Consider the following 12,925-nt stretch of genomic DNA (forward strand, 5'->3'; position numbering starts at 1 on the left):
TCAATGGTTTACCATTCGGCGGTTTGACCGGATACCACTTGAGCACCCACATGGTGTCGGGCTTCTCTGTTGCTTATAATCCCCTTTTTTCATCAATAGTTCTTTAACAGTTCAAATCAGCCGTTTGCTACTTTTTGTTCAACACAGTTCGGTTTCTTATCGACTCTCCCCTCGACTCACTGGCTGTGATGAACTGCTTGTCTTGGAGTCGGGGTTGATACCACAGAGACAAGTGTCTCTGCCCAGCTTGGTAATCAGCAGAGGAGGGGTTTTGATGGGCCTTCAATGGAAAGGGTAAGGTCGCTTATCTCCTTGTCACCCTCTCCATATACTCTGTCTTTCGCATCCACTTGAACTGCCATGCTGAGTTAGCTCTTACGTCGTGCTGTCTGCCTTGCTTGTTCTCTGCTCTCGTGCTCCACCTTTTATCCCTTTGGGGAAGGGAAAGGACCATCAGGTGTGTGTGATTCTGGTCAGTTGCCTGACTTTGCCTGACCCTTGTATTGGGATATCTCAGAAAAAAGGCTCTGGTGTTAGCCGGCTGTCTTTCATGATGTGCAAAAGTGTTTGTGTCAGAAAAGGGAGGGGCATTGTTTTGGAATGTCCTACGTGGTTGGATGGGGAAAAGGTGTTTAAAGAAGGAGATACCACCTCTCACCCATCGGTGTCCCACTCCCACTCCCCAATGACCCCCCATCCTGGTGATCCTCCCTCATTGGTCCACCCCAGAAACTGGATCCAATAACAATGGCTGTGTCCTGGCCACCTGGAGGATAGATACCCAAGGACTAGCTAGCAAGGAACCTATAGCTTTCTCACAACTGTCACCAGTGTCAATAGCGTCCCTACACCATGGGGTGAGGCCTGGCGTTAGTGAGACTAGAGCTGTCCTTGTGGATTACCAGACAGATTGTGACACTGATGATGAAAATGGGGTAGGGTCTGTTGGGGTCCTTACCCATGGTGAAGACACAGATGTTGCCAATGGGATTGCCACCTCTCCTGTCTCTTCTATTCCTAAACCTGGCAGTGCTCTTCAGGGGGATGTCCTGCAACTTGAACCTTTGAACATTGAGCTACAAAGAGAATTGGTAGCTTTTCAATATAAAAGGTTAGAGATAGAAGCTGAGTTAAAGAAAGAGGAGTTGACACAGGAAGTAATACTCAAAGATAGAGACACTGAACATCAAAGAATACAACTGGAGAATGCTAGAGTGGAGACTTCAGCCAAACTAGTTGAGGGTGTCAGGTCCCCAATAACTCAGTTTATGAAATATTTGGTTGGTGGGTATGTGGAGGGTTCTTTATCCTCCTATGGATTGAAGCATTTGAAATGGCTTGTGGTATCCATGATGTTGATAATGGAGATCAGACTAATTGTTAAGTAGAGTACCTCAGACTGGTTATGAATTTATTCTGAAACTGAGTGTGGAAGAAAGAGGCCAGTATGAGTACATGAAAGCTGATTTGATTGCCAAGTTTCGCAAGCCAACTGCCCAGTAACTTAAAAGGTTCATGGATTATAAGAATATAGAGAACATGTCTTGGGTTGATTGGGTGGGTGCTGCACATATGAACATGATGGAATGGGTTGATGGTTACAAAGCCAAGTCTTTTGTTGAATTGTTTCACCTCTTGTTCTTGAACATTTTTCTGAAGCTTGTTCACCAAAGCTACGTCAGTACATTGCTGACCAGAATATTTTAGATCCCTTTAAGTTGGCCAATTTGGCTGATACATGGGTCTTCCACAGGGTGTCCACTAAGGATCCCAGTGAAAAGGACAAGGACAAAGAGAAAGTCACCCATTATAAGGCAGATGAGTCCAAGAAGCAGCCACATCCAAATAAACCTAAACATTCTCCCTCTAAGATCCACAAATCTAGTGGAGATATGTCTCATGGGGTGGGAGTAAGAGTAGTGGTGCTCCTGCTGCAAAGCAGGCTCCCAGTGGATCCAGTTCAGTCCCTTGCATTCCTGCCAACTGTTGGGACTGTGGGGCCTTGGACCACAGAAGGGGTGACACCGAGTGTAAAGGGAGGGAACTTTGTGTCCAGGCTGTCCGTCTGGCTACCCGTAAATCCATGTCTGAGGTGGAGGTAACTGTCCTCCCCTCCTCTCCAGGGATCACCGTTGGTGCTCCTGTAGAGATATCTTTAGTGTTCCTTGGGGCCTGGGACCAGTATTCATAAGTACTGGTTACTATCCCACAGAACATTAGAAGATTTGTGAGAAGTGTCCTCATAAATGGCCAGCCTTCCACTGGTTTGAGAGACACTGGGGTTAGCATGACAGTGGTGGACAGGACCCTGCTCAGGCCATAGGACTATGTAGGTGCTCCTGTGAGAGCCACTACGTTAGCTGGTGGGCCTCCCAAATTATCTCCTTTAGCTCTAGTTACCCTCGAGATTGATGGTTCAGGACAATGTGCCTGCCAATATTTTGTTCGGGAATTACTTGGTAGAGATGGGAGAAGTGCCAGAGGACCCTCCACAAGGAGAGGTACTCAACCCAGAGGATCACCCTGACCTTCAAGCATGCTGGCTGAAGGATGGCCGTATATGGGGGATTTTTAAAAGGATCAAAGAGAGTGCCACTCTCTTGAGGGTATAAGAGAATTTTCCCAGGCCCAGGCACAAGGAGAAGTGCCTAGGACCTTTAAGATATATTGGGTGGGGGAGCTGCTTTGCAGTGAGTTCACTCAGCCTGAGCCAGGTACCGTCAAGAGGTCGGTAGTACCCCAGTTATACAGGCCCTTCATTTTGTAGTTGGCACATGAGGTACCCTTAGCTGATCATCTTGGGACCAAGAGGACTAAGCACAGGCTCTCAGCCCACTTTTATAGGCCCCAGAATGGGAGTCAAAGTGGAAGCAGTTCACTGCATGACTTGTCCCACTTGTCATTGTCTGGCAAGGCTGGAGGCAGTGTCATTGCCCCCACAGCAGCCTTTGCTAGTGCTTGGCACACCATTTGAGAGGGTGGGCATCAAAATTGTTGGTCCTCTTGACCCCCCTACATGACCCCACTACATCTGTTGGACAGTGATTCATCCTGGTACTGGTACAGGGGAGAGGTCTATTTTGCAGGTCCTCTGTGGGTCAGTCCATGGGAGATACAACAGCTTTCAAATTGTTGAAGAAATGCAGCAGCAGACTTTTCTTCCAGGTGGGCTTCAAATAATAGCTTTTTTTTGCTACACTTCGACTTCAACAACTGGACAAATTGGTAAGTGATAGGTCCCCAGATATGCAAATCTGTCCCTCACTCAATCTGCCTGAGCCAGGCTCAGTCAACCAATCTCACATTAGGGCATTCATGCAGGCAGGCAGCCAATCAGGCTGACTGGCATTCAGGCCACTCACTCCACTTAACAAAGGATGTGGATCGGGGCAAGTACCCAGCCTTTAAGCACACTACACTGCATTCATGTCAGTTTCAGGCAGGGTTATCTCATTCATTTTGTCACACACACAGAAACCAGACACCCACATCAGAGAATGTAAGTTCACTTCAGACTCCATTCACACAGGTCCTACCCCTAAGGTGTACCTATGACACACAACACCTGGGAAAGCTCCAGTCAGTATGACAGGAGGCAGCCCAAGAGCCATATAAGGCATTTCCACCGAACAGCCAGTCAGGGGGAAGGGAACACCTGAGACATACATGGTGTTTCCACCCAGCAGTCATTAAGGAGGAAGGGACAGAGTCAGGGTTTCTCCAGACTTTGGGAAACAAGGTAAAAGGCAATAGACATCCAAAAGTCCACAGGGGTTATCTTGTCTCCTAAGAGGAATCCATTGATTCATATAGCAGGGCCTGGGTGTCCCAAAGGTGGAAGGCACTCAGAGTCACGGCCAAGTCAGCATGTAGCTGCCACCAGCCTATACCCTGCTCTGTGGGCAAAATACAGGTGCCCAAAAACACACATAAGGGGTACAAGGGTATACCCCACTGATGGGTGCCATAAGGGTATCCCAGGGGTGATGTTCACCAAAAGATAAGAATGAAGAGCTCCACTCCACTGCTGAGGTCCAAGCGGGACCTCAATGGCAGAAAACATAGAGAGAACACACAGAGAGAAGTGGCAGGACAATGACAGCAGACCCTGTCCCACCATAACGCATTTCCAGCATCACACATGTCATTGATTATTATTATTATTATTATTATTATTATTATTATTATTATTATTATTATTATTATTATTATTATTATTATTACACAAGCAATGTATCGTGTACAATTGTTTTACCTGTATTACTAATACAATTCATTATGTTACTTGAAAGTTGGCAGGTTCATTGCAGGAAATGGGGCAAGAGCTGGCCATAACAGCTGATCTAAGACCATCTCATGCCTGACTGCAATCATTCCTTCCATTCTTTGTAGCATGCCCTCTCCCCTTTCTGCCATTGCTTAACCCATCCTGGGAATGCACTCTTTCTTGGATGCTTTGCCTGTTATGGGGAGGGGCGCCGCCATCCACAGCCAGTCTTCTGTTTCCCTTTGCCTGCTTCCTGCTTTTGTCAGGCAAATGCTCATCAATCCCCAAGGACCCACACTGCTGTTTTCTCTCTGGCTCGCCTTCACATATCTCTGACACCTTAGCCTTTCCTCAGTCGCCTTGCTCCATCCATCCTATCACATCAGCGCCTCAGCCAAGCATGTTACAATCTCTCCCTGACTCCTGAGGGTGAATCATAGAGCCTGTTTAATGTTTTGGTGCCCTTTTACTTCTTCCTGGATGTTTTGCTGGTATTATAATGTCATTACAGCCCTCCGATGGTTGTCGGGAATAGACTGTATTGACACGTCTCACTTGTTAAGCAGTTAAGCACCGTCACCTTTACATCAACACTTACTTAACTTGGGAGCAGGCCAATAACACCAGTTATAGTCAAAAATGGAGGGCTGAAAAATCTCACTAGTTCTAATATTAGCGTCCCTATAAATGTAGATTTGTAAAAGGGAGGAACCCCTCTACCAATATGCAAAAACTGATCTTGACAATGCTGGATAGTCAGAAGCAGGCATCAGGTGTGGCGGCTCTTTCTCTTTATTGCAAAAAAGCGTTTGATCAGATAACATGGGACTTCCTCTTGGCTTTATTCGAATGCCTTGGATTTGGGACAGAGATGAGAAGGTGGATATCAATGGCACTCAACACCAATGGCATGTGTTCCAAAAACTTTGAACTGGAGAGGAGTACAAGACAAGGCTGCCCACTATCACCTTTGCGATTCGTACTGGTGAAGGAACTACTGGCCATGAAGATTAGATTGGACACTGAAATACAGGGTGTTCAATTCGGCAAAGCATTACAGAAAGTGTGGCTCTATGCCGATGACATCCTCCTTTTGATACGGGAACTAGAGTCTTCACTTCTGACTTTGATGAAACAGATAGAGGAATTCACCATCTACTCTGGATAAAAAATCAACTAGGCCAGGTCTGGAGCCTTGCTAGCTTCTCCTTCCCACAATAGCACATTTGTAGCCGAATTTGGATTCCGCTGATGCTCGGGAAGGATGAGGTATCTAGGAGTGTGATTGATGAAGGAGGTCAGACTGAAAACATTAGGCACAAGATATCAAACCTGAAAATGAATCTGGGAAGGTGGTCCAAATGGAAGTTGTCCATTTGGGGGTGGGCCAGTGCTATAAAGATGACACGGCACCTCACATAACCTATGTTCTGAGTGTTCTGACCCCTTCATGTGAAAGGAAAACTTTATTAGAAATCGAGAGCCTGTTACAGAGCTTTTTATGGGAGCAGAAGCAGCCACGTCTGAAGCTATGGAAATTACAACTCCCTTAATGAGAAGGAGGCGATTGGGGGTCCTGAACTTATCCCTGCAACATCTTGCTTTTTCAACAATCCATCTGACCCGTATCCTTAAGGAATTACCTGATGTTTGGGCTCGAGCAGAATCGGGCCTGTCTACGCCCCTTGCACCTGAGGCACTCTTGACAACTAGGAAGGTTAGAGGAAAGGTTTCCTCTCTAGCGACTGAGTATTTTAGAAGGAAACGGATCTGTCTGGAGGAATTAGTCAGGGTGAATATCACATTGCCACCTTCAAAACGTCAATTTGGCTGAATACGGGGGTGCAGATTGACTGGAAACCTCTTTTCTGGCCGCACTGCTTTTTGAGTGGTGTCAATGGATTGGTGACTTAGTCGTGGATAAAAAATTGATCCCCTTCACAACGCTATCTACAATGAAAGAACTCTGTGGATACACCTATGGAGAATACAGGACACTGAGAACAGCAATTGGTGGTGTGGTAGTGGATGGGCAAGATGTCCTGAAAGAAAAGTTCCTGAACTTTAAAGGAAGGTCCTTTTGCCTCCAATGTGTACAAGCTCTTAATGCACAACAGGAAATCCAATAAAACCCTACGCAGGTCCTAGTCAGGGTCAATTGGCACAGAAATAACAGAAGGAAGATGGGATAGCCTGTGTAGGAATGTGGCCTTGGCCTCGCTGAATCTTGGAGAGAGAGTGTGGCAGATAACAATTCTCAACAATGTCTACTGGACACCTACCAAATGGTATGATTGACTTGGATGCCTGTTGGGGTTGTGGTGACAGAGCTGGTTCCTTCAAGCACATGATTTTGGAGTGTGTTAAAGTAACAATATTCTGGCTCAGAGTTACTGAAATGATGAACACGATTTTGCTATCTAACCTGGATTTTGATTTTCTGACAATAATTTGGGGGGCGATGGACTCTTGGAGGATCTGACATATCCAAAAAAATATTTTATTAGAAGCTCACTATCTGCAAAAAAAAAATAAAAATTTGCGCGATTTGAAGAATGCCCCCTTTTCCTCGTGGATGTGACTGCTTAAGCGAGTCATTCTGCGTAACCAGAAAAAAAATGAATCTGTATGAGGAGACTTGGGGGAGGTTTTTGGACCTGACATGCCATATACCATGTTCTGTTTTCCTGGACTGTTTGTCTTGTTGTGTTGCATATACGCTAATAAAAATGTGAATACAAAACAAAACAAAAAGTGGTGGCATCAGTATTCTGTATTACTGTGGTCAGTGTGAAATGATACCTTCTGGAAAATGCCACCACGGGTAATGAGCACACGAAGTGCATACAACGCTTGGTGAACCCATGTGTGTGCACTTTAAAGGTCACCATGAATTCTACTGGTGGTAAAAAATGTACAGCCAGCAGAAACCAGTGCCTAAATACCACTAAGAATAACACCTGTACATTCCTGGTGCTGGGATTTGAGCCATGCAACATCAATCAATAAACACTCATGATTACTTTAGCGTTTTGGGGAAACACACAAGGGGCACATTACAATGCGGCAGCTGCTAACTGTAAGCACTACTCAAAACATTATTTGTGTTGTTCACGATATTAAGATGTCTCATCTGTCTGTGATATCAACTCGTGGTCGTAATACAGCACAACCTACAGTAATGTTGACACAAATGGTAAGGGGAGGTTGTATATTTATCTCTCCTGTAAGTGAAAGTTCTGTACCGCCGGTGGTATTCAACTGGTGCCACCCACAGTAGCATTACCACTGCTTCCGTAATGAGGCAGTACGGGAAAGAGGATATCACTGTTGTACAACCGCGTCCTTCGTATTGTGACTTATTTTTCACTCAGGTACCCGGGGGTAAGAAGACATATAAGGTCAAAAAGAATATTACTACGGTGGAACCTTTTTTTCTGATGAATCAGTTCCCCGGACGCTCCATTCCTTGGAGTCCGACCTAGGCTGCTCTCTGGCGCCCGCGCACATTACATCGGACCTTCTCGTCCAGCGTGGTTGACCTATCGTGTCTTTCCAGAGACAGATCGTCGTGACCTGTGACCAAATGACAGTACCATTTTTTAAGCGATAACCCGTTAGCTTTCTTGTCTGTCTTTGGGTCTGCTTGTATTTAAAAAAAAAATACAAAATCACCCGTCATCATTTTTTATAATGTTTATTGGGTATAAAATCTTGCATTTCCAGAAAATGACTCTGAAACCAGCCAGGCGCTTTCATAGAATGGTTGGCATTCGCTAGAGAAGTCGGGGTGACTGATAATTAGACGAACACAGGTTTCTAACCACAGGTGCCAAGGGCGCCAGCGGAATGAAAAGGAGAGACGATAGAGAGCCTGGCGAAGGGGGGGGGGGCGCAGCGCGCGATTTCACTGTGGCAACCGCGCAAGGAGAGGCAGCGTAGCCGAAGCGCTGGCAGCGCCCGAGCATCATGCATGCTGCTGCCGAGTGCACGCTCGTGATTCCCTCCGACACGTGAAGAGTTACGATGAGCCGAGGCGCAGACGGCCACGGAACATCTAGGTGACAGCAGCAGACGACCTGGGGACGGGATGCCCGATTTTATGGAGCGGGACGTTACTTTCGAGGGACAGCGTCAGCGCGGACATGATCTGAAACCGGGTTCACCCTCGATATTGGACTCCGACGATGGTTTTAAATAAGGCGAAGCTGCCGTTTCCGGATGTTCATGCTCCGGGATCATGCCAGCTGTGGAGGCGCGGGTCATCATAACTCGCATACAGTCTGTGAATGTTGTTGCCAAGAAGATAACAATCGAGAAAGAGGGAAAGCGGAAGTGTGCCTTTTTGCAGTCGAGAAAACATCGGAATATTGGTGAAAAACAGCCAATGCAAGAGGTACGTGTAGACGAGAGTGAGTTGCTGAACTGAGAGAGAGAAAAAGAGTTTATAAGATGGGATGATGCAGCGTTGCCATGGCAACGGTGATATTGCACGGACCAACATTATAAAAGGAAATTCCAAACACACAGTGAGAAATGGATTTTCCGATGCTTGCCCACCGGCATTAGCAGTACAACACGTTTTAATTGTGCTGAGGAGAGGCGTGCTGACGCGAGTTGTGCTCGGTATTATTGTAGGTTTTCCTGTGGGTTTTGCCCTCTGAAGTGAATGGAGAGGTCGGGAAAGCACGCCATATACAATAGCTGGGAAGCATAGTGCAAGTTGTTCATGCACCTGACACAAGTACGCCGAGGAATTCTCTTGGCACTGAAACCGTAACATCAAGCACGAATTATACAATACAGTGCAACAGAGAGCATCGTTATCCATACTAGCCCCAGGCAACAGCTTCTCTCCGAATCATAATTACTGTAAATGTGTTTTGTGAAACTCGAATGCAGTCCTATCGGTATATGCCGCACTTTGCACGGGGCAGACACTAACACCAGATGTGTTGTGCTTTGGCATTCTCCGCCGGCGGTACACTTCATGCACACACTTCATGCACACTGCCATGTGACTCTTCCATGCCGTGGCACAAGGCAAACTACACACATGGCCATTCCCGGTTCTGCCGCTGCGGGTATATTGGCGTGGGAGATGCATATTACTTCACAGCACGTGTAGGCATCATGGAAACATGTCTATTGAGGAGGCTCCATTTGGCATGTTCGACTTCTGCAGTCAGTCCGGGGTTGTCTGACCACTACTCTTTGCACGCGGTGACGTGTAGAGTAGTTCTTCCGTACATATTCATGGCCTGCAAGCAGCTGCATGCTAATTTCTTAGACATGGCTGGGCATCACACGGCAGCCATGCATTGCACTCTTTTTCCGCGTGTTTGTATTTTGGAGTTCTGTGTGTGAACTGTGCTCAAGACGCAGAATGACGTTGAATGTTAATGGTTTAGCTATATGACATCATTGGCACACTTCTGCAGCAGCAACGTGTTCTAGTATTTGGAGAGCGTGTACACTGGAGTGCTTTGTTGCCAAACGTTCATCCGCTGGAAGTTAAAAGAGTGTGCATTAGAAAAAGCCGTAGAACACAAGATGTCACTCCTGGGCCATGTGTTGGGAGGTTTCAACATATACCCCACAGACCAAACATGCCACAACCTCTTTGAAGGCCTCTTATCTTCTGGCAACTTCATATTCAACATATTTGAAAAGTTTTGAATTAGAACTCGACAAGTCAAGCGTATACTGTAGTTCTGCGTTTCCATTCTTTTTGCCGCAGGGGGGTGTACAACTTTCAATTCTCCAGTTGTTTTGAACTAGGGCTCCCAGGATCCGTCACCGTCGACTGTGCTGGCGAGGGTTGGTGAGAGTTGTAGTCCAAAACAAGTTTTAAAGCCAGACATTGCTTACCCGTTTTTTATTGCACTAACTTCAATGTTCACATTGTTTACTAACTAGTACAATATTACAGTAATGTATACACGTGTGTTTGTGTGGCATAAGCAATGCGCACCCGATAATAACTATAATAGGCTTTTCTGCAAAACGTTTGTGAAGGTCTCAGTGATGTGCACAATGCCCAGAATTGTCATCAATGAGCTCTAAGAAGTTTTCAACGGTGCATTGAGTTCCATACAGCATAAGAAACGCTCTGAACAGAAATACACTATCCTGAGTACTGATGCTGTTGGCATGAACATTCAGCTATATGCAATTGCCAGACCAAACCAAAACACAACAGCAATGTATGTTACCATGCTCTAGACTTGGCTAATCAGAGAAACAGAGGGAAGGGCAAAAGACAAAATGAGAATCGGGGCCAAATATTGGGGGCAGGGGGCTTGAACACATACAGCTAGCAACAGAGAGAGTATTGAGGTGCAAGAGGAGTACAGTAATATGGTATATTTACCAGTTGAATTAGAAAATACAAGACCATATAACAAATATGAGGATGAGAACAAAGAGAGAAAGCACTAACAAAATATGTTATAGCAAAATGATGACCCTTTGCAGATATATACATTTACAAAATGTTTCAATGGCATAAGCTTGAGTCGCATAGAACAACATCTATCCGGAAGAGAAGAGGTGGAGAAAAAGAACACAAGCAATTAGAAAGAAAGATCACTCCAGCGTAGGAATCAATTCAAGCGAGTGATTTGAGGGAATACACATCTCATTGGTATTATCTCAGTTAATAGATGTTACAGCATTTCTGGGGGGCGAAAGGGAAAGCATGGTATTTTCGACTGGACCTCTATGATCGATATCCAGTAAAAAACATACCATCCCTGTCCCCTGGGCTCCAAAGCACCTCAGAAGGAGAGCTGATTTATTTTGGCAGGTGGGTAGGGGATTGTGTAACAAAGGCATTTTTAAAATACAACCTTCCTTCCCCACTCGTCCCCACTCACCAAAATCTGCTCAATGGACCAAGGCTTGGACTGGCCTATAGGGTAATAGGGCAAAATGCCTGTACCAAAAATGCAAAATGCTAGTGTGGGGCAGTCAAAAGGAGCCACATTTTGGCCAATGTGGGCCACTTTGTGGGTAACATAGTGTTACTTCACTATGCAGCTAGTAGTTTTGACCATTGTTGCTGAATAAATATTCTTTAAATTTCACACTTTGCTTACATTTTAAAAAAAAAAAAACCTTGGGTACTTTTCAAACTGTCTGTGACTAAAGGAATGAATATTCATTTGCAACTGCGGGCCACTTTTTCATTGGTGCCTGAGACAGTTTTATGCTCCAGTCCGACCATGTGAGCCACCCTTGCCCATTTCCTCCAATCATTTTTACATTTCATGCTGGGCTCTCGCGGCCAACCCTGGATGTGGCCACACCCCCCTTGGGGGTGGGGGGATGCCCCACAGTTTGAAGACCACTGGTCTAGACACAACACAAGATTTATATTGACAAATGTACAACCCCACACATGTGCACTTTAAATATGTTTTTATGTCATACGCCTTTCTTTAATATCTTATTAAATGTATCCCATCTCTGTTTCACTCCAATCTGGAGTTTGATATGCACTCTTCTGTGGACCTTGCCTAAGGAATCTTTCATAACTTAGTGCGTACCCTTCTGCCACTTTGGGATCAGTAATCAGGGCATCTATTTCTCTTCATAATCTCCCCCAAAAAAATCCTGTACCTTTTTACACTTATTATTTACAACACAATCCCTACCGGCTATTTTGCCACTTTCTTTTTCTACTTAGATCTGTGACTCAGTTTGAGTCTTCCGGCATTGACTCTCCTTCAACCGACCAGCTTGCCTTTCATCCACGGGGAGCCAGCGGGGACCGGACAGGAATTTTGTCAAAGAGGGAGCTGCCAACCAAATCTTCTTCACACATGTCTGTGCGCCGTTTTCCACAGGAAACTGTTCGGTCGTCTGACTAATGGTGGGAGGAGCCGAGCGTCTGGGGGTCTGGATGTGGCCTAGGTCGACTAGACCATAATCATCCGCATCACTACCAAATATGCTCCAGCATCTTGAAGTGTCTTTTGTGCTAGATGGAATTACACTAATAGATCTTAGAAATATGATCGGGCAGACTCAAAGAGTATGGAAATGCACTACTTTATTATCAGTTTAATAAAGTAGGGTCAACTGGCAAACATCAGACTTATTACATGATTACACTCACAACCAAGTTTGATTACATGAATTCCTTATCCCTCAATATGCGGCAAATATGACATCATCCTACAATGCAAAATACTAAATCTATCGAGGGAAGGGATTGGTGAAGGGATCATATCTTCTTATAGAATATATAAAGATCAGTGCTTCATTGGCGATCCCTTGTCTGTGGGGCATGCCTTGAACTACCTCTAAACACATATAGCACTGATTCTAGTGACACAACATCAGTGAATTGGCTCCTTCAGCACTTTAAGTCAGGTAGTCCCCCAACACCAGTGATTGGTTGGCCTATTATCCCAACCTTGGACCTTTAGCCCCTTAGCTGCACGTACGTGAAACAAAACCTAGGTGGTTGAATCCCGTCAGACTACTCCCTATTTTCCCAATTAGTCTATAACCTGTCATCGGAAGCCCATCAGCCAAATTCTTCTGTTTGTAGTTGACCTTGTTGCTGCTCACTCTCCTACAACATTCAAGGGAGTGTGGGCACACCACTATCTTAGTTCAATGCTCTATTTATTTATTCATTCAGATTTT

The 12,925-nt window shown here is 45.4% G+C and overlaps 1 protein-coding gene across 4 annotated transcripts in view; it reads left to right on the forward strand.

Annotated features, from left to right (window-relative positions):
* SGCZ (sarcoglycan zeta) overlaps window positions 1-12,925 on the forward strand; it is a 6,780,780-nt gene that overhangs the window by 4,746,414 nt on the left and 2,021,441 nt on the right. Inside the window, exon 1 of one of the 4 annotated variants that reach the window (XM_069631595.1) lies at window positions 8,168-8,663. The exons of the other annotated variants lie outside the window; for them this stretch is intronic. Within the exon in view, the coding sequence (XP_069487696.1) occupies window positions 8,508-8,663 (156 nt within the window). The 5' untranslated portion in view covers window positions 8,168-8,507. Of the gene's footprint in view, window positions 1-8,167; window positions 8,664-12,925 lie in introns of those variants that run through there. 4 annotated transcript variants of the gene reach the window in all.

Source organism: Ambystoma mexicanum, chromosome 6q, assembly GCF_040938575.1.
Source record: "Ambystoma mexicanum isolate Mex_15411 chromosome 6q, UKY_AmexF1_1, whole genome shotgun sequence".
NCBI classification, from domain to species: Eukaryota; Metazoa; Chordata; class Amphibia; order Caudata; family Ambystomatidae; genus Ambystoma; species Ambystoma mexicanum.